At 44.2% G+C, this 20,998-nt stretch overlaps 1 protein-coding gene across 2 annotated transcripts in view; it reads left to right on the forward strand.

The window, feature by feature from the left end:
• LIN52 (lin-52 DREAM MuvB core complex component) overlaps positions 1 to 20,998 on the forward strand; it is a 426,175-nt gene that overhangs the window by 174,257 nt on the left and 230,920 nt on the right. For both annotated transcript variants that reach the window (XM_086937477.1, XM_086937478.1), the window contains exons 4-5: positions 13,177 to 13,243; positions 13,915 to 13,998. In XM_086937477.1, coding sequence (XP_086793603.1) covers positions 13,177 to 13,243; positions 13,915 to 13,998 — 151 coding nt within the window. The remainder of the gene's footprint in view (positions 1 to 13,176; positions 13,244 to 13,914; positions 13,999 to 20,998) is intronic.

The raw sequence follows: 20,998 nt of genomic DNA on the forward strand, positions 1-20,998 counted from the left end.
CTCCCGCTAGTCAAACCACTAAGGCTACACCATAGCTCTCCCATAGCTTTAGACCCCATCAACACTCTTACTGCTTGTGAGGTAAGCTGTTGCCTCACGTAATCCGCCTCTCCCTCTGCGCCGCGTAGGATAATCACCAGTGTTCAGTGCGACTCTCTTAAGGCGACCAAACCACGTCTATCATAACGTATTAAACTGCGTGATCAGCGTCTCCAACGTGCCCCGGCAGTCCTGAAACACTAGAGCGCCCACTCAAAACAAAACTTCAAATAGACAATGCTAAAGGACCCTTCCATCCTCCATCAGGTTGCTGGCAATAAACTCCTGATGTCCGGACCATTACCCTCACCCCATGTGCGAAAATAAGAATAAACAAATAAAGAAATAAAAACAGAGTGAGCCCTAATCTGCCACGGTCGTCATTTAATTCCCAGGAGAAGGGGAGAAAAATAGAAATTGATCTAGATGAGGGGCCAATCAAAAACGGGCAGGAGGCATGTGTACTGGAGAAATATCATTGTGAATTCGATGTTAACTGCTAAAGGAACTCTCATTCCTGATAACAATGGAGACGTGTGCTCATTTCAAGTGGTTAAATATCCTTACTGTGGTACTCCACAATGGATACACATTAGCACTCAGGTATTGCTCCAGGAGAAATACAGTCATACAGTCATCTCCTGAGCTTAAAAGACATTCAAGTGTTATTAAGACTATTCCAGGGGATGTCATCATTCAGTCCCCCTTGAAAAGCTCTGTGCCCTAAAATCCATTTCAGTTCTCTTATAAATAGGACGCTTTCTGGATTCCCCTACTCATATTGATTTTAGGCTTATCAACAACTGTCCAGAAAAAATCCTCGGGCGAGTGATTTTTCTTCTTGAAGTGGTTAGTCAGTCTGCTCATACTCAGTTGACATCTAAATGTGGATCTGTGCTCCATGATTCTCGTTTTTACCCGTCCAGTGGTCATGCCCAAGTACAGTAGATCACAAGGGCATTTCAGCATGTAGATAACAAAGGAGGAGTTACAATTAGTATGTCTCCTTTGCTCCCACGGGTGGGTCAGTCCAACATCTATCGTCTTGGTATTCACTGTCAAGTGGCACGTGTCACATGACCCACATCTTGTAAGACCCGATACAGGGGGGAGGAACCCCATCGGATTTTCTCCCCCTCCGCCCACTTTTCTCTTGTTATTTCTCGGTCTGTTGTGCACGAGGATATCTTTAATATTCTGGCTCTTCTTAACCCCTTTACTGCTTAGGCATTATTAGTGATGCCATATAATTTCCATTGAAATCAATGGAAAGTCCATGACGAGTTACCCTTGTCATTAGCGGCGAAGAGGTTAAACGAGAAGAGGGGTTTTTCCAATGACAATCCATTTGAATTTAAGATCCTCCAGGTACTTAAGATGATCTTTTGAATGCTAGTCGAGGCTGTGTTGAATGTTGTAACACAGACTGATCTCTCTGAAGGTGGTTTTTCATTAAACACGAGGAGTGCATCTCAATGGCAAATGATTGCTCTTTTCTTCGCCCTTTTTACAATTCGTGAGGGATAATGTCTTTGTAAGAGTTTCCTTTGTAGAGACTCCGCTTCTGCCTGATAATCCGTTATATTGGAGCAATTGCGGCGAAGGCGCAAAAATTGTCCGACAGAGAGATTCTCCCTGAGGGACTTGGGGTGGAAGCTCTTGAACGAAAGCAGACTGTTCCTGTCTGTTGGTTTATGAAACATTTTAGTACATAGACCTCCTCCTTCTGGAAAAATCGTAAGGTCCAGGAACGGTAGGCACTCCTTGGTGACGGTGGAGGTAAAAAGGAGAAAAGGATTTCTGCTGTTGAGCCAGGTCAGGAAATTATCCAATGACTCTCTCTCCCCCTTCCATATCAGGAGGACATTTTCTATAAAACGCCTCCAGACCTTGATGTGATGAAACCAGGGGCCTCCATGGTTGTAGATGTACTGGTCCTCAAACGCAGACATATATAGCCCGGCCAGGCTTGGAGCGAAATTACTCCCCATGGAGGTACCATGGGTCTGAAGGTAAAAGGTCAGCTGAAACTCGAAGAAATTTTTTGTTAAAGCAATTTCTGCCAGATGTAAAATGAAAGGTCTGGGCGTGCTGTATTCCCAGTCCATCGCATACAGGATATCTTCAACCACTCTTAATCTTTCCATTGGTGGTATATTTGTATACAAGGACTCCATGTCCAGACCTACCAGAAAATCTTCTGTGGGATCAAAACCCACATCCTTGAGTAATGTAAGGAACTCTGTAGTGTCCTTCAGATACGCCAGTCGCGATTGAACTATAGTTTTGAAAAAGAAGTCACAAAATTTGGACAGAGGCTCCAGTAACAATCTCATCCCTGACACAATGGGCCTCCCTGGTGGGGGCCTATTCGGTTTGTGAACTTAAGGGAGGGTATAGAAGTATGGAGTTACTGGTTGGTGCTGGTGGGGGCCTATTCGGTTTGTGAACTTAAGGGAGGGTATAGAAGTATGGAGTTACTGGTTGGTGTTAGTTTAGAAAAGCGAACAAAAGCACTGGGTTTCGTGCATGGGTACATAAAACAATCTATGCGTTAGCACTAAAGAAAAATAATTCATAGATTAAACTTATGAAAAATATTATTTTTATTGTCAAACTTTTTTTGTCTTTTATTATTTTATAACAAAATTATATTATGTGAATGATTATTTATTGAACACATACATTTAGTAAACACATTCTTGCATCTAATACTCCATCTCATATTGTGTTCAGCAATCAGTACATGATCCAACGAAAACAAGCTAATCACAAGAATTGATAACAATATGTTCATTAATCACAAAAATTGATAACATTATCCAAATTAATCAGAAAATAAAGATCACAAAGTCACTGGTAATGATGTACAGAACAAATCACCAACGCGTTTCGGAAAATACCTTCCTCAGGATTTCTGTGTTACCAGTAAGTGCTGTATTGTCTGATCTTGAAAAAATGACTGAAACAAGTAAGTATACCAGATACATGTAGTCTGGATTGAATATCAACACATATATTGCGTGGTTTCCTTTTATTCAAATATAATTGTCCTTTCACTTCTCACAATTCTGAGGTGTGATTGTTTAAAAGTATCCTGATAGAGTGACCAGAGGCTTTATCTTAAGTTTGTGTGTAGGATGGATGGAAGCTGTCACGTATAGCACTGTTACTGCTCTGTATGGATAGAAAGTAAGGGCTTCTAAGTCAGTAAGCTGATATGGTTCCTGTGTTCACAGAATAGGTCCTGGCACTAATATATAAAACAAGGGTCGTGGACTCAAATTCCTCCCATCGCGTTCCGCGTTACTGGTTGGTGTTGGCAGAGGAAACTTCCCTCCTTTTCTGAAATTCATTCATTTTGGATGGCTTCTTCCACCACCGATGTTATTTCTCTCTTAACCCCTTCGCTGCGGCGGCTATTCCGCCGCAGCGCTAAAGGGGCGGGGCGGCCGCGCGGCCGCCGCATGCTGGTGACAGAACCGCTCCGTCACCAGCTACAGTTGAGCTGTGCTGGTGACGGAGCGGTTCCGTCATGACCCGCCCCGCTCTTTAGAACGCCCGCGCAGGCGCGAAATCAGCGCCGCGCAGGCGCGGCGGCCGGGCCATGACGGAACCGCTCCGTCATCAGCACAGCTCAACTGTAGCTGATGACGGAGCGATTCCGTCATCAGCATGGAAGGGGTTAATGGCTTCTGTTGGATCCTGTCTCAACACCATATAGTTTTTTCTATCGGCAAGTAGTCTAAAGCATTCATTATCTTAAGCAATTCTACTCTGTAATACAGTTGCTCCCCCTTTATCCGCCTGCTTTATCACTAGGTCTTCATTGTCTCTGAGCTCATCCAGGGCTCTTTTCTCTTGTTTGGAAAGTTCATGAATGTTGTGTTACTCTGTCTAGATAGTGTTTCCACTTAATGAGTGACTGCCTGTCAAAGGCCTCTATTTCAACAGGGAGTTGTCCCAGGGCCGGGATGAACATAGACTTTGGGCGGAAATTAGTATCTCCCCTCTCTGCTTCCTCCCTCACCTGATCGCCAAGGAAAACTTTCAGACGAATATTGCGGAAAAACCCCGCTAGCTCTTGTCTTATTTTGAAATTGTCTGGTGTATTGGTGGGTACAAACCCCAGACCCTTCTCTAGTACCTCAATTTCTGTGTCCGTCAGCTCTATTTCTGTTAGGTTAATCACAAGGGAAGTCATTCCCGGCACGTCCCTGGGGTTGGTTCTTTCGCCATACTCCTAAAAAAGGATTCGGCATCTGGGGGTATTGTGCCATTCGGCATCCTGGCATACCTGGGAACTGGGGTTGATACAATGGGGGCCATCCAAAGTTGTTGTTGGGATATTGAGGGTATGGGGTATTAAACTGAGGATGGGGGCCTCCGAAAAAAACCCTGCCTCTCCCCCTTCTATGGGGCTTTCTCTCATAATCACTATCCTCACTGCTGGAGCTGGTTCTGTCTGATGTTCTATTCTCCCTATTGGTACCCTTCTTCATATCATCCATTTTTTTCTGGGTATAGTAGTCTGTGATATAGGGGTAGGCCTTTACCCTGAAAAATGTCTTTAAATCCTTCTGGAGTATATCAACTTTAGATCTTAACAGATAGTCCTTATGCTCTGTTATATCATTATTTAGTTCCTCCAATTTCTTTTTGAAGGTAGCCGACAGACTTGTGGTCTTGATCCCCTGTTCATTCTTCTGGATTTTAAAGTAGAGGGCATCAGCTGTTCATTTAGCTGTACTAATGATGAGAATCAGCCAATCCCTCGTACATTTCCAGGCGATTAAGGATCAATCCTTCTGGAAGACCGGATCCTCTAGAAAAATTAGAGGTTCATTGGTCACCAGAAGACCTCTTGGTGACGCATTTCCTCTCAAATATTCTGTTAAAATTGCCCTATGTAAGATGGCTTTAACATGGGATCTTTGTAGCTCTAGAAGTATGTCCCACCCTTCACCTTGAGTCAGCACTTGGTTGATTGTGGTGTTTCCAAGTAAAGATGGCCCTCTGAGGATTTCTGCAGCCGCGTCATCCCCAAATGCCAGACCTTTACCATCTGCCATTTTACCTCAGTGGAAATCCCACCTGGTTAATAACCTATTGGTTTTTTTTTGGCTGAAGAATCCGGTTAATAAAAAATATAATAAACCCCTGCGGCTCAGCATCTGCTCGTTAAGCAAAAAACACAATAAGACAGAGGGGTGAGAGGATAGAAGACCCTCTTCAACCTCCCGCTCAAAACTTAAATCACAAAAAGAAGCGGGATACAAATGATTATAATACTACGTGGTAAGTGAGTGAAAAGGGAAATGCACCAAAGTTTTAAAACTGCCCTCACACACAGCAAGCTGTGTCATGCTACATCATAGGGCTGCTAACACACCTCCGCTCCTGCCCAAGGCTGGAGGTGGGGCAATAGGGAGGGGAGGACAATACAACATACATTGCCAAATCAAGGGTGAGAATTTGTGCAGTAAAATTGGTATAAATTTGGAGAGGAACCTGAATGCGTTGTCTCCAGGGGCCTTTGGCACTGTTTAAGTGCCCCCTGATGGAACTCTCCAACAGATAACTGGGAGTGTAAATGATAATACTTTTGTCACTAAGTGCTTATGAATATGTTTTAAAGCACCATTTGGGTGAGATACCAATAGAGAGAAAATAGCACCCCAACCTCGAATTAAGGAGGGGATAAGGAATGCCACTACATATTTTTTTATCGTGGGTTATGAGTGACTGGAGTTGATGCACCATTAATGTTATGTTTATTTTGAGTGGTATGAAGGGCACCTCACATAATATTTCACGTGCTTTGTTTTTATCCATGTCCACAGGTTCCTCTCCAAATTGAGGGGCTCTTTGAAAGGTGACATCCCCTTTTCTTCTGGATTTATAGAAGGGAGGGTGAACATCCAGGGGTCACAGTGGTGCGAGTCCTGAGGAAAGCCGAGGCATTGTCATTTGCCGTCTGAAACATGTCGACACTAATGCAGAGTGGAGGGGTTGGAGTCTCATTTTAAGCTCCCCAACCCAGCATCCACATTTTTTTTTATTTCTGGACAGGGTACCTAATATTAAAACTGTAATAAGAACTCCCTGAGACCAGTTTTATACCAATTTTTCTGCACAAATTCTCACCCTTGATTTGGCACTGTATGTTGTATTGTCTTCCCCTCCCTATTGCTCCACCTCCAGCGCTAGCTCAATTGCGGAATGGGTCACTCCAGAATAAGAAGGGAACCTATTTAAAAGAATCCAGCAATGAAAACAACCAGGTTTTTAAAAGTTTCCAAAAAACACAGGAGTGGGTCACATTCTCTCGGTGGTGCAGGCAGGTCGTTCCGAGATAAGAGAATGCTCGGCCTTCTTGGAGGGATTTCTAATTCCGGGTCTTACTGTCAAAGTACTGCAATATATATTCTTTATTGTTTGGTTAAAAACTACTACAAATTAAACCTTGATCAGTTCATCGTAAAAAGGACCGCTGAATAGAAAACCTACTAGAGCATTGTCAATAAATGTTAGTCAGCATGTAAAAGAAAACGTTTTTAAAACTAGAATGCAGTAGTTATAAGTTATTTAAAACCTTCAAATGCATTGTGGGCAGATTGTCTTCGCCTAGAGGACCGGGAACAGTACAGCTGATGTTAGCAGTTTGAGGTTCAGTTGTTAATTCGGCAGGCTGGCTGCTGCCCAGCTGCAGTGGGAGAGATTTGGCGGCGCTAATTTCTTCCAGCTGCTTTGACGCTTTGTGGACAAATTTAGTGAGCCCAATGTTCAGCTTGGTGTTTTCAGGATTAAGGGCCGCTATTACGGCGTGACAGCATGTTCGAACTCCTAGCCTGATCCATTCGCCCCGCAGTAGTAGCCGTCTTTCTGTGAGCATAGCGGGGCATGCACCCACTATGTGTTCCATTATCTCAGAGTGATAGCCACACATCATGCATTCGATGTTGTTATCTGGGCGACGCCAGTCGGGCAGGTACTTTAAAAATGGCCAGTCGCCTATCCTTAGAGCTAAGAACTTTTTTTCAAGTAAAATGAAAAAGTGCTGGGTAAGTGAGGCGACTCAACTCCTGGTTTGACATTTGTGATTACTGACCAGGCATGATTCCTTTTTGACAGAATTGCCTTGTCTGAATGAAATGCCCGCAGTCAGACGCTCTTCTTAATGACAGCCTTAAGCACCTGCTGGGAAGGGTTTGTTTCCCAGAATTCTTTGACTCCTAGTAGTTTTAAACTGTGATCCAGGTGATGACTATGATTCAGGCTGGACTGGCATTTCGCTATTTCTCGCCAAAGTTTTGCCTCCAGGGAGCCCTCCCTTGAATGGCGCAGTCTATTGCAGAACTTTATAAATGCGCCGGCCTCGGTGCCGTAATGATCCAATAGGCCCAGTTCTAGACCAACCTGCGATGGTGAACTCTATTTTGGGAGGCGAAAGGCACGTTTAAAGATTTTGGTTGTTAATTTGCTTAGTAATGAACTAGTTGTGCCCTTCATTATCTCTTGCCCATACGACAAAGAGTTGATTATCCTCGCCTTTATCACTTTCAGCATGGGAGTTAGACTTGGGCCATGTAGTTGTTTTGATAATTTTGCGGCAGCAGCCTCTAGTGACAGGGCTTTTGCCCTTAGCGTTTCTTTTTGTTTGACGAAAGAGCAAAAATGCCCAAATATTTAAAAGTCAGATGTAGGTTCGATTTTTGTTTTGTTAAAAAACCACCGGCCACGTGGCCTTTTTTGCTTCCCAAAAGATATTGTTTTAGTTTTGGACAGGTTCAATTCCAAAGAGTGTCTTGTAGTGTAGGGAAGCAGTCCATCAAGAAGCCTTTGTAGACCCACTTTGGTATGACCGAGTCAAAGCACATAAAACATTGCACAAAACAAACAACAAAGCTGAAACAAATTGCTCATGGGATTACACATGCACCCCTAAAAGCTAAGACCAAAATACCCGTAAAATAATTATTTGAAGATGTCTATCCCATATTACTGAAAAAACACGTAAACCATCTTAAAAAAAACACATGTCAAACACTATCAGCATGAACGCTTTTTTTCTCTTAATACAAAGTTAAAATATTTAGTAGCACAGTTCGACACTGTGCTCCCTTGACATTCTTTGTATTGGAATAGTATGCACCCATATGAAAGAAACACATTAGTGTTAGATTCCTTACCTTAGAATAACCCCAGGCGTCAGACTGGATCCGGAAAGTTTTCGTCAGCAGTACCCCTGCCCATCGCTAGGCGTCGTCTGCGGCTCAGCGTCCGTCGTCGGCGTTGTGATCGCCGGGATAACGTTGTCCGAGTACTTGGACGCCGCCCTCGCGCGCTGAAGTAAGTTCTTCTTTTTTCTGCGCCAGTAAGCGCAGATCCGGGAAGAGCAGTACTCTTAGTCATTTTTTGACTAACTTTTTTGATCATTTTTTATCACTTCTCGAGTCGACCTTCGACTCACGGTGCCGGTAGGGATGCCTGGGTTTAAACCTTGCGAGGACTGTCACCGCTTGATGTCGGTGACCGACCTCCACCGTCGGTGCCTTTACTGTCTCGGGGCCGACCACGATTTATCTGCTAGATAACCTTATCTTGTAACTACATTATATAAAGATGTCAAATAGTTTCAATGTGTGCCTTTCTCAGCATCATCAACATCTTCAACATTGGATATAATAATTCATTGGGCCTTGATCAAGTAATTAAAGGCGGAGTATGTGACATTCAAGCCTCATGTGACCTTCATATCTAAATGCCCATTAGCAGAACACTGATTTCCATCAACAGGAGTTGATCTTTCCTTCTGGCACCTCAAAGCTCCTCCACTTGCTTCGACTTGAGATGTCATCTCCTGGTTGAAGTCCTGAAGGTGTAGAATCCTCTCTGCCTCCTGCTTAGCCTCATTTCACAGAGCTTGCAGTGACCGTCCTTGCATCAGCCTCTTCTTGCTTGGAGGTCGACTAATAAAGAGCTCCCAAATGTTCAAACCGTGATGTTCTCCTCTAGGTCCACCATCCTCCACTGCAGATCACCTCTTATATTTTAAATGAAGAATATGGTCCTGGAATCTCTTGCTCTGGTTTCTCTGTCATTTATCAGAGCTAGAAAATATCCGTCAAACAAAATTACTACAGTTCAAGACTCCTGCTCCTCACACAATTATGGACGTGCCTCCTGTAGATAAGGAAAAGTCACTCTTTGCTAGGGTGGGAGGATACATGAGATTTCAGCTAATGAAATTGCTTTTAAATTGGCAAATAATTTGTGGAATTGACCCAAAGTGAACACACTATATAAAAGCCCTGCTTTCATTGCTAGCTTGCAGAGGCTGGCTCTGCACATGCATTTTAAGAAGTAAGAGTTCACTATCAGCACAACTCTAAAATTGCCCTATTTCCACAGTCCTTCATGGCAGACGTAAGTGAAAACATTTTCCTGTGGCCAGTGAATCAGAGATTTCAGGTCTGGGACCTGAGCATATGGTTGGCAGATCCTAAATGGGAGACGGGAAGAATCAAATTTGCAGGCGCCCCATCGCAACCGCCTGGGACACCATGCTCACACAGTTCAGGGACCTAACCGCCTAAGATCCCCCTCCTCTTGCCCAGAACACAAAGCCTCCATGCCATTCATCTCCTGGAGACGCAATGGACATTAGCGTTCTCCAGTCTGTGATTTCACTGTTCTGTAATTGCACGTTAATGTTTCACACATGTGAGAAAAACAGCAACTATAGCTGTTAATCGATGTTTGCTCCTCGATAACTTTGTACCCACAAGTGATGTAAAGCATAAAACCTCAATAAAAATGATTGAAAGAAAGAAATGGAAGTCAGGAAAAAAGCTCACTTTTCCAGTCAGATTTGTATATCTTTTTTAAATATGGGTCTGTAAACTGTCCTAAAGCCCAGGCTTGAGGGCAGTACGTGGATAGTCCAGCGCCCTCTAACTTTTTTAACCCTTTCAAGCCCATCCCAAAAATCTTTATAACCATAATTTCTCAAACCACAGAACGGAGTTGCATCAAACCTAACAGGGTCACTTCCTTGAGTAACGTTCTAAATACATGCTTCATTTGGTGTAATTCTGTTCAAAGTTTGTAGGTCTGGCTTGACAACAGCGCCTTGAGACCCTTGCGGCTGAGTAGCGCGCTTTACCAACCCCTGATTGATTGATTGATTGAACATAGCTGTTTTAGTTCTATTGTGGAAGTATTGTTTAAAGTGTACATAGAGTAGGCTTTGGCTTCACCTGGAATATTATTGCTCTCTCACATCATGGTATTTGCAAATTGGTGTATCATTCCGCCTCTTTTGGATCACTTGCTTTGAAATTCATGACGGGACTATTTTACACCTCAGAGGCCAACTGATTGATCACACATTAAGTGTATGTAATGGAAGCAATGTATACAGAAAGCGATTATTTTTTGACATGTTTTTTTCACTGCGTCAAGCATTTAGCAAAATATATTAGGCAGGACTCAATGCAAGCCAAAACTACTGGCTTTGCAAGGTTTCGTTTTCTGTAGCCAATGATCCTGTGGGATTTAAAGTGGGAACTATTATAGTGTTGGCTGTTTATAATAAGGTCTATCTATTGTGTTTGTACTGGATCATTTATTGACCTGTGGGAGCCAAGAAATTATTAATTATATATTAACTTGAACAGTAAGCAACATAATTGAATTATAGCTTCAGAAATCAACCTGCTCTGGATTCATGTACATCACTCCTTGGTGTCATTATACCGTTCTGATGATACAGTATGTTCCTGACTTAGAAAAAATAAAAACGATGTTAGGTTAGTGTACCAAAATGTTAGTGGATTGTGATAGTCTAATGTACTGAATCGGTATGTCACTCCTACAGCCTTCTAGTTCTATAATTACAGATGCGTCCATTTGTGCCGTCTAAGCTCGAGATGTCATCTTTGGAGTAGATTCAGTTCTGTACTTTCATGATAATTCCTGTGTAAAGTGAGAGTAATAAGTGTATTACATAGCAGGTACATCAGTAGGCAGTGGTGAGGCGAGGTTTAAATAATTTATGTGAAGCTTCCTGTATTTATAATTGGATTGTTTGAAATGTGGAGGAGTGTGTAAGGAAGGGTTGCCTTAGAACTCTTTCTGGACGTACAAGAAGGATTGTGTTGCCTGTTAGACATAGTCACAGTTTTAATGTGGATAGTATGTTGGGAAGGAAGGTGCTGTAGCATGCCAACCCTCGATGTAAAAGGTGAGTGTGGGTTAGCAGTAATTTTGTTTAAAGTGACCATTTGTAATCAAACAATTTTTTTGCAATACAAGCAAATAAATCAAAACAACTTCCGGTGGATTCTACCACCAACATTCAATTCTCATTTCCCTTCCCGGACCATATGGGCATAGCAAGGAAGTTCATTGTTTATCAGTCTTCCAGGATCACAGAGGATCAAAATCGTGGTATTAAAAAAGTCAAATTGTCCCAATGGTCGTAAAGTTTGTGGGCATGTCCTGCCTCTGCAGTCTTTGTTCAAGAATGGTATGCACCTGTTACAACGCATTTTTTACTCCGCACTACCATTACAACGCGACTTTTACAACGCATACCATTACAACGCATTGCGCTGGGGGGCGCTCTAGGATAGGGAATAAGTATAATTTACTATCCAACACCTTCCCTAGGGTCCACGGGGACTGGAGTTAGAATAGTAAATTATACTTACCACTATCCAGCACCCCAAAGCGCTATGCGTTGTAATGGTATGCGTTGTAATGGTCGCGTTGTAATGGTAGGTAGTTGTAACGGTATGCGGAGTAACGTCATACATCCTTCAAGAATGCGCGCATCAGGTACCGTAGTTTAGTGAAAAGTCGAGATTTGTATGCAAGGTCATATGCTATTTTCGCAAGCCCTAGAAGATGCCCGAGCTTATGTAACCAGAGTTCAGATGTTGGCTTTCTAGGTTCACCCCGGAGAGAAAGGATAGTGTGTTTAGTTGCCAGAAGCAGATGGGATATCCTCCAACCCACAATGAGTGAAGGGGGTAAAACTCCACTGATCATCTGCGAAGTAGGGCTAATTCTGGATGCATATCTGTATCCCGACTTTGGATCTGCGAGCAAGTTGATAAAGGATTGTAAACCTTTATTTGTCTTCCCAGAGTTGGTGTTCTTAGAGCTAGCACCTTTTCCCAATAGGCCCTGAAGATAGCATGCAATTCTCTTGGGCTAATTCCTTGCAAAGAATGTGTGGAAATAACACTTTTTTTAACTATATATCTTTTCTTGCAGGTCTTTGAAAATCAAAGCACATTAGTACAGTCTTCCCTGCTCTCTTGTTTCATTCCTGGCGTTTTTAGGTTATTCTTCTAAAGATGTATTGGTTAAACAGAGGGGGAAGGGCTATATATGCATATTTGGAAGAGAAAATGTTCCCATGATCCCCTTGAACCTTCTGGTACCACCAGGATGGCAGTCCAAGCCAGAACACCTCTTAATACTAGATTCTATACTGCACTTCATCCCACTTTCATTTACTTTCCTTCAGGGGCGAGTAACTAGACAATCGCAGGAGGTTGAAAGCTAAACCACCTATAGGGTTTGTTTGTATTGTACTTAATAAAGAGTTTGAGTTGATAATTAAGTTCTGATCGGTGTAGTCATGCATTGACAACATTCTGTTGTCAATAAATGATTAGAAGCCTGCCCAATTAAAACTTGTTGATGTATAACGGATGCCAAAATTGCAAAGCAGTGTTATACTTCAGTACCCTTTTCTTAGTGCTCAGACATTGCGTAGACTGTCTTCATTTAGTTATTTAGGCAACGATCCACACGTCTACGGGGGCTACTGGGCATTTCCCCCGACCTGGCAGCACCGTACTTACCTCTCTCACTCAAACACATTACGCATATCAGCTTGAGCGCCAAGCTTCCTGTGTTACTAAAAACCCTACATCCAGACAGTGTCTTCATTTAGTTGTTGCCAATGAAGTCTTGGGACACTTTTAAATCAGACATTAATACAGTTATTGCGCACGATTTCTTAGCTTGCGATTTTATTTCAAATCTAAAGATGCAGTATGTTACAAGATTGATGCAGCCCCTTTTCTTGTTCTCTGATTGTGACATTTTATTTTGTAGCCAATCAGTAGTTCCCCTCCAAAGTGGATGGCAGAACTGGAAAACGACGACATTGATATGCTGAAGGGTGAGTATGTGTATTGCCTCTTTAAGGCTGTGGTGATTATGTGCTCAGGGCAGAGCATTGCCTCTATTAAATTACTATTTGGCCAGTGTTGCAATTGAAGAAAGTGCTCACTCCCTTCTCTGTTGCTCTAGGAAGTAATTAACTTCCTCGCTCTGCCTGATGCTATTACTAATATATCCTTCAAGTCAGTACATCCTGCCTTGTTCTCTCCACTGCCCTTCATCTAAGCTGCTGCACGCCTTTTCATTCTTTCTCTGTTGTTTAGCTTTGCTTTCTGCAGCAATACTTTTTTGTTCCTGTCTTGAGATTCCATTGCAGTTTTCTCTGCCTCTGGGGGTCTCTCTGTTGAAGGAGGGGTTGTTGTAGAGCGACCTAGACCTTCGGTGTTGCTAGGCCAGAAGCAAGTGCAGAAATACCAGCACATAGAGGGACTTTCAGCAAGGGTAAGTGAAGATAACACTAGCAGTTTGCAGAGCCCACACCCTGCGGAAGGGAGACCCTGTGGGCGAGTTGAGCCTGCTCCACCATGGGCAAAAGAAGAGAAAACCTGAATATTTGAGGAACCTTCACAATTCTGAAATTAAAAACCCTGTGTGCAGTTTGAGGGGCTTTTGCCAGTGGTACCCAGAGATATCCTGCATGCTTAGCCTTTCTCTCCTTTGTGTTTTCAGAGCTGGGCAGCTTGACTACGGCTAATCTGATGGAGAAAGTGCGAGGACTGCAGAACCTGGCCTACCAGCTAGGACTGGATGAGTGTGAGTATCTAATACATGGTCCCACGGGCCCTACTGTCTTGATTGGTGGTGGTGAATGGGCAAAGGCACTTTGGTTTGGTTAGGCAATTTTTATGTGCTCCATTTAGAACTTGCGTATAGTTGCCAGGGGAGGGAGCAGGTGTAGTAGTGGCTTCCTGGAAGCATAGAAGCTAGTGTTCAGAAGGATGGGAGAAAAAATATTTTGGGGATGAGGGGACCACCATGCCAACCCTGTATGAGGGTTTTGTAGGAACTAATAGCCACATGAAGTAAGAAGGTACCGCCAATTATAGAGTGAAAAATTGTGTGCTCCTGATAAGCAATGTATCGCAAGGTTTAGCTCCTTTAGTGTGCGATGTAGCGTCAGTTTATTAAAAAATACATAGTGTATTTTATTGAGTACAAATTAGTGCGTGCCAGGGATGGAAACCTTAGTGTCTCATGGGCACTGGTGGCCCTCAACATTTTGAATAGGTGCAGCACCCATGCTGGGATTGCACAGCCCCTGGCACGTGCAACCTTCAAAACTTTTCAAAGAGGTTGTTACCTGTGTGCATATCTAGAGCTTGGTTACATAGACTGTGACATCAATGACCTAGTAGGTAATAGCTACTTTTCAATACATGGAGAACCAAACAATTAACACAAACAGCAGGTCTCCAAGTGACAGCAGCAGGACTTTCAGGATGCCAACTTGAAATATCACCTAAGTGAGAGAGATTTCAGAACTCGAATATTCCCTCACTCATCCACCTATTCATCTCAGTGACTTAGGCACCAATCCAAGGGGTCTGTCTGTACACTATATGTCACTCATACCTTTACTGTACATGTTCTTCAAGAGATGAAAGCTTGTATTAGTCTGCCCTTCTGGATTTTTTCTGTGGAAAATTAAAGATTGAACGTATTGCCTTCTGTTTGAGAGGGAAGCTTCCTTTTCTACTGCCATGCTTTCCCTGCTCTGTGAGAAAGTAAAGCTTACTCCGGCATTGGCTCTTTCATAAATTTGTATGCTTGAATCATTCCCCGTCGTCAAAATGGGAGTCCCACGGTATGTTTAGAAAGCAGTGTAATGTGAAACATAGTCTTGGAAGGCCCTAAAGCCTTGACTTTAGTACATATCTCTTTCATATAATAAAGACTAAACTTCAACCAATCTGGTTGTAGCACTTCCCTCCTAGGCTTCTGTCTCTCAGATTTTCTACTGCATGTCGTGTGAGGGAGTCTCCCCAGAACTCTGCTCAGTTCAGCTTATTTCCAGTATTCTGAGAGATTTATTTATATCAACTTTATGCTACAATTAACATCTGCTTCAAATCTAACTCTACAATGTCAGAGTAAGTTAAAAAAGGTATTTTTAGACCATGTGGCAAGAATTGGCTTCATTCAGAAGATCATCAAAAGGATTGCATTTACTCCCTCTATCCATCCCACAGAGTGAAATATTGTAAGGTATGTTATACATTTTCTTCCAAATCTCTAAAGGACATAGAGGGGAGGCTACTGTTGTGGCTCCAAAAGCTTACGGCAAGGCTAAGAAGGACCCTGTTTCTGAGGATGACAGTGAGGTTTCTTCCTCATCCTCCAGGAAAGTTCACAAGAGGGAGAGGACCAAAGTTCACTTTCCTAATGAGCCTCCCAGGAAATCTACTAAAAAGACCCACCTTAGGTCTTGCAAGGAGCGAGGACATTCAGAAAAATCTCATAGGGAACATGGTCCCTCAGAAAAACATTCTCAAAAGCATAAAGAACATGTTTTTTTCTTCAAAGAAGCCTGAAAATTCAAGGTCAGAGCCTCCTACACCTCCACCTCAAATTTCACACAAATTCAAACAACTGTCGTTGGCACGTCAACGGATAGATCGTCGCCGAGCCCACCGTTGACTAAGAAATCGCCTACCATGCCGTCGACGAGGACGAGGACTACGGCGGCAACTACGACACCAACCACGACAACAGTGAAAACTGTGATTGTAATCGGATCATCATTGACGACTGCCACATCGTCCATGATACTGTCTATGGCGCCTATCCCATCAAGGGTCAAACTGCTCTCTGCCTCCTCAATGACGACAACACCATCACTGGCGTCACCCATCCCAGCTGCAGTGCCTGTGAAACCTCCCATCGATGACGACGACATTGTCGATGACATTTTTTTTCAGGAATGACCAAAAGAGATGGGGAAGCAACATACCTTATATCAGAACATAAATCCCCAAGAAAAATGTCACTCGTACCACCCAGTCATCTCCTGGATGAGGTTGATTCAGAAAATGATGGTCCTTTTGGGACTGCATGCACTCCGTCAGAACAGCATGTAAAATACCGGCAGGAGGAGAAAGAAGGCTACTATCGTAAATAATACTATCCCCTTCAAAAAGAGGATTTATATTACCAGGAACGGTTTCAGCCATATCAACAGCAACATTATCAGTAGAACGGGGTATGCGTACCAAGCGCATTGGTCCCAGACTTACAACCGATGCTGGAGAAATTACAGCAAACGCTTTCCACCTACAACCACTTCACCCAGGCAGGTGACTGCACCTCCAAAGACTCCTCCAGTACAACCCTCAATTTAACAAACCACAAGAAATATACCAACAGCCGTCTCCGGAAGGCATACCCCACAGTTTTCTATGGTGCCTGTGCACGATACCTCATCTTAAGATAACGACAGAAAAGAGAGGGAACTTCCAGATGTCCACACTAATGATTACCTTATTCCAACACCATATTTTACAACACGACCAACCACAGATTCGCCCCCTCAAGACATATGAGGTTTCCATATACTTCTGGGGTGAGCGGCAAAGAGGTTTGGTCTTTCCATAACGATGAATCAAACGGATTGCTTCTTATATGACTTCAAGGAGCCCTTCAGGAAGAGCTTCAGAGCGGTTTCCATCGTGGATTGCATCTGGGAAAAAAGAATAAAGACCATGAAAACCCCAACCACAGTGGCTACAGGATTGCCACGCTTGGACAAAAATATAAAACGCCAGAAGATTCTCCTGCTTGCTTCATTGGGTATACCAAATTTCACTCTGTAATCACTCAAGCTGCACAGCGCTGTTCTAAGCATCCACCTGCGCCAATCTCTGCACCTCCAGATAAGTAAGGTAGGCGCCTGGACATCATTGCAAAACGTTTTTTTTCAATGTCAGCACACATGGTGTGAGCAGCAAACTCTTTGGCAGTGCTTGGAAGATATGACTGACAAATGTGGTCAGACATCGCACCATATCTTGACTGTCTTCAAGATGATGGGCATTGCATCCACAGGTTTTCAGCAACTGGCACTGCCTTCAGACCAGAGGTGCAAAGTATGATTCTTAACCTCCCATATGATTGTGAATCCTTCTTTGGGAAACACATTAACAATGCTCTCCAATCCATAAAAACGGACACTGATACCACCAAGTCACTGGGTACCCTGCCGCATTGTTAAATACCTTTTTGTGGCGCATGAGGTAGAGGGCAATTCTCCTACATAGGAAGTTATCAATACTACAGGTACCCATCATACCAATCTGGCTCACAACTATTTCATTAGCAGTACCAGCAGCGACAGCTTCCTCAGGCAGCCTACACAAGGCAAACCCAGAAAATAAAACTGGATTGTCAGGGCAAAGATACAGGATGTTGACAGTGACAAATTACAGGCAACAGCTTTATCTCTGTCCCCTCAGACATGCCTTGGAGGCAAGATAGCCAATCACCTTCATGAATGGAGGAAAATAAAAGACCAATGGGTATTGGATCTGTATCAATTCGGCCACACGCTGGAATTCATTTAAAAACCACCTCCGACTCCACCCCGGAAGTCCCCGCCAAAACATCTGCATCTTCTCAGGTTAGAAATCCAGACCATGCTCAGCAAAGGGGCTGAAAGAGTCCCTGGAAACAGGAAGGGAAGAGGTTTTTATTCCTGTATCCTCTTAGTCCAGAAGAAGCCAGTGGAATGAAGGCCCATCCTAGACCTAAGAAAATTGAACAAATATCTCAGGAAACAGACATTTTGTACGGTTGCACTGAAGGATATCCTATAACTGCAAAAACCAGGAGATTATATGACAACATTTGATCTCCAAGATGCATATTTTCATGTCCTGATACATCCACCCATCAAAGAATTTTAAGATTCACAGTAGCTGCTAGCCATTATCAGTTCAAGGTCCTTCCATTTGGCCTAAAATCTGCCCCTCGCATTTTCACATAGTGTGAGGCACCAGTAGCGGTATTCTTAAGACAGGAGGAATACCAAGTCTTTCTGTAGCTCGACGACTGGCTGTTCAAGGCACCTTCCGATCAATCTACACAGAGTTTAAACAACGCCTGCTTACACCTTTTCAGCAAATTTGACCTTATGCTAAATCGACTAAAGTCAGCCCTTCAGCAATCCAAGAGGATAAAGTTCTTAGGGGCTACATTGGACACTGCTGAACAAAGCTTATCCAACTCCAGAAAGACAGACAATATGTTCGAGGCATGTGGGCCGCTAAATTCATATCTTGTGCATAGATCGCCGCCTAGTGTTGGGTCCGGATGATTGCACCTTGTTGTCCTGGAAGAGTCTTTGAAGTATCACGAGATAGGTGGCTCCTCCCCTGGACTACAGTGCGCATGGGCATCCTCTCCATCCTCAAATTGTTTTTTCCGCCATTGGGTTCGGATGTGTTCCGTGACTCTTGTTCGGAACCTATAGGAAAAACTTGTTTTCTTCAGGCCAAAAGGCCTCTTTAAGCGTCGGTATTGTACTTCGTTCGGTTCTGAGTTAACTTATCCGGTTTCCCGGATACTTGAGCACGTGTGCGCTCAGCTTTTTAGGCCCGAACGGAGATTGACATCGACGATGGAATTCCAGGCCCCGTTTAAACGTTGCTCAGTCTGTAACGCGAAGTACCCTCTCTCAGACGTGCACCCTGTGTGCAACAGATGTCTGTCTCCAGACCACGACGAGGAGAGTTGCTTGGCCTGTTCGAAATTCAGGTTGGAAGAGGCGCTCGCTCTTCGACGTGAGGCGAGACTAACGGCGCGGAGAGCGTCGGATGTGGGGGATATCTTCAAGGCTGGGGACGACGAGGGCGTCCAAGAGGAGGAACCGGAGCACTTCTCCGACCCGGTCTCCTGTCAAGATTCTTACTACAGAAAAGAGGTAGACGATGAGCACATCGAAGACGATGAAGCCGTCGAGGTAAGAGACAACGGTATGGCTATTGGAGCCGCGGAGGGCGGCTCCAGCGATGAGCAAGACCCGCCCGAACATTCGGGGGTCGATAGTGACCCTGTCTTGTCAACGGCTCAGGTCGAAGCATCGCCGGAAGGCCTTAGCCAAGATCTTTCTACTCATTCTACAGCCCCGCAACCTTGCCCGGCTAAGAATAATTCAGAGCCTTCGGTGGTACGCCTTCGAAAACGAAAACGAAACTGACTAAAGACAACTTGAAACCGAAACTGAAACTGGCCTAATCAGTATTCGTTTCGCGAAGCCTCGTTCCATCGGATCCTATGAAGGCTCAGAGTGTCATTGCTCCTTCGGGGTTACAGAAGGGTGCCAACCCGAAGATCGGTACATCCAAGAAGGTGCCGAAGGCCCGAAGAGACGGTGCGACGTCATCTAAGGCTGCCCTCGGGGGCATGGACACTGAAGACGGACTTGAGTCTCAGCCACCCCTCAGTCCGAATGCATACAAGTTGATGCTGGTGAAGGTTCTCGAAAACAAGCACAAAATGCTGGCGTTGGAACGTGACGCATCAAGCCGCGGCCATTTTGGGGATCCCAGCGCAACACCTGGCTCGAAGTTGGCGATGGCCGTGAAAAAAGTCAAACAGCCATCGGGGCCCCCACCTATAGTTTTTGGACTGCCTCCGACTGCAAGACCTAAAACTTCTAAGCCGGCACAGGGCACCGACCCTGGCAAATTGATGTCAAAGCTTAAAGGAACGACCGCCACCCCTGAAGGCGTCGGCTCCACCTTCTTCTGAAAGCTCAAAGAAGTTGTACATTGACTCTGCAACCGGAAGACTCACCCTCTTCAAACGGAAGATCTTGCCAGAGAAGCCAATGGAATCCTATCAAATTCCGCTCAAAAGGAAAAGAGACTCTGCTTCCTCGCCGGTCCTTTTCGAGTCCGTAAGGCCTTATGGACAAGCCTTTACTCATTCCCCCACACGCACTGAGGATGGTGGGGGGGATGACCAGAATGACGAGCAATTCAACTATCCTGATGAATCTAATCAGGATGACTTGCAGGATGTGCCCGACGATCAAGGCACGGCGGACGCCCAGTCTTACCAAGTAAAGACAGCCCCCGCAGAGGATACTGCGGCATTCAACGCTCTACTTGAAAGGGCAGTGTTGAACCATGATGTGGTCATGCATGCAGACCCAGTTGAGGAGGACTTTCTGTTTGATACCTTCTCTACGTCGGACAGGTCAGTGAAGACGCTGCCGATGCTGAAGGGTGTCCTTAAGCACGCCAATGACATTTTCAAGGACACAACCAGAGCAAGGGTGGTGAACCCACGTATTGAAAAGAAATACAGGCCTGCTCCTGTGGACCCTACGTATATAAGGGGTCAATTGCCATTGGACTCTTTGGTGGTCTCCAATGCCCGGAAGAGGGCGAACTCACAAACAAGTGGTGATGCTCCTCCCCCAGACAAAGAATCTAAAGTGTTAGAAGCCTCTGGGAAGCGGGTTGCTGCGCAGGCAGCTAATATTTGGAGAATAGCCAATACACAAGCTCTACTGGCTAGATACGATAGGGCTCACTATGATACCCTAGAGCAACTGTTGCAACACTTGCCTGATGCATAGAAAGAGGGGGCGGAAATGTTGATTCAGGAAGGGAAACTGATATCAAACGCTTCTATCAAGTGTGCCCTAGATTCAGCGGACACTGCAACCAGGGCCATTAACACTAGTGTGATGCTACGGAGGCAGGCATGGTTGTGAATTTCAGGGTTTAAGCCAGAAATACAAACGAATTTG

This window comes from Lissotriton vulgaris, chromosome 9 (assembly GCF_964263255.1).
Source record: "Lissotriton vulgaris chromosome 9, aLisVul1.2, whole genome shotgun sequence".
In the NCBI taxonomy this organism is placed as follows: Eukaryota; Metazoa; Chordata; class Amphibia; order Caudata; family Salamandridae; genus Lissotriton; species Lissotriton vulgaris.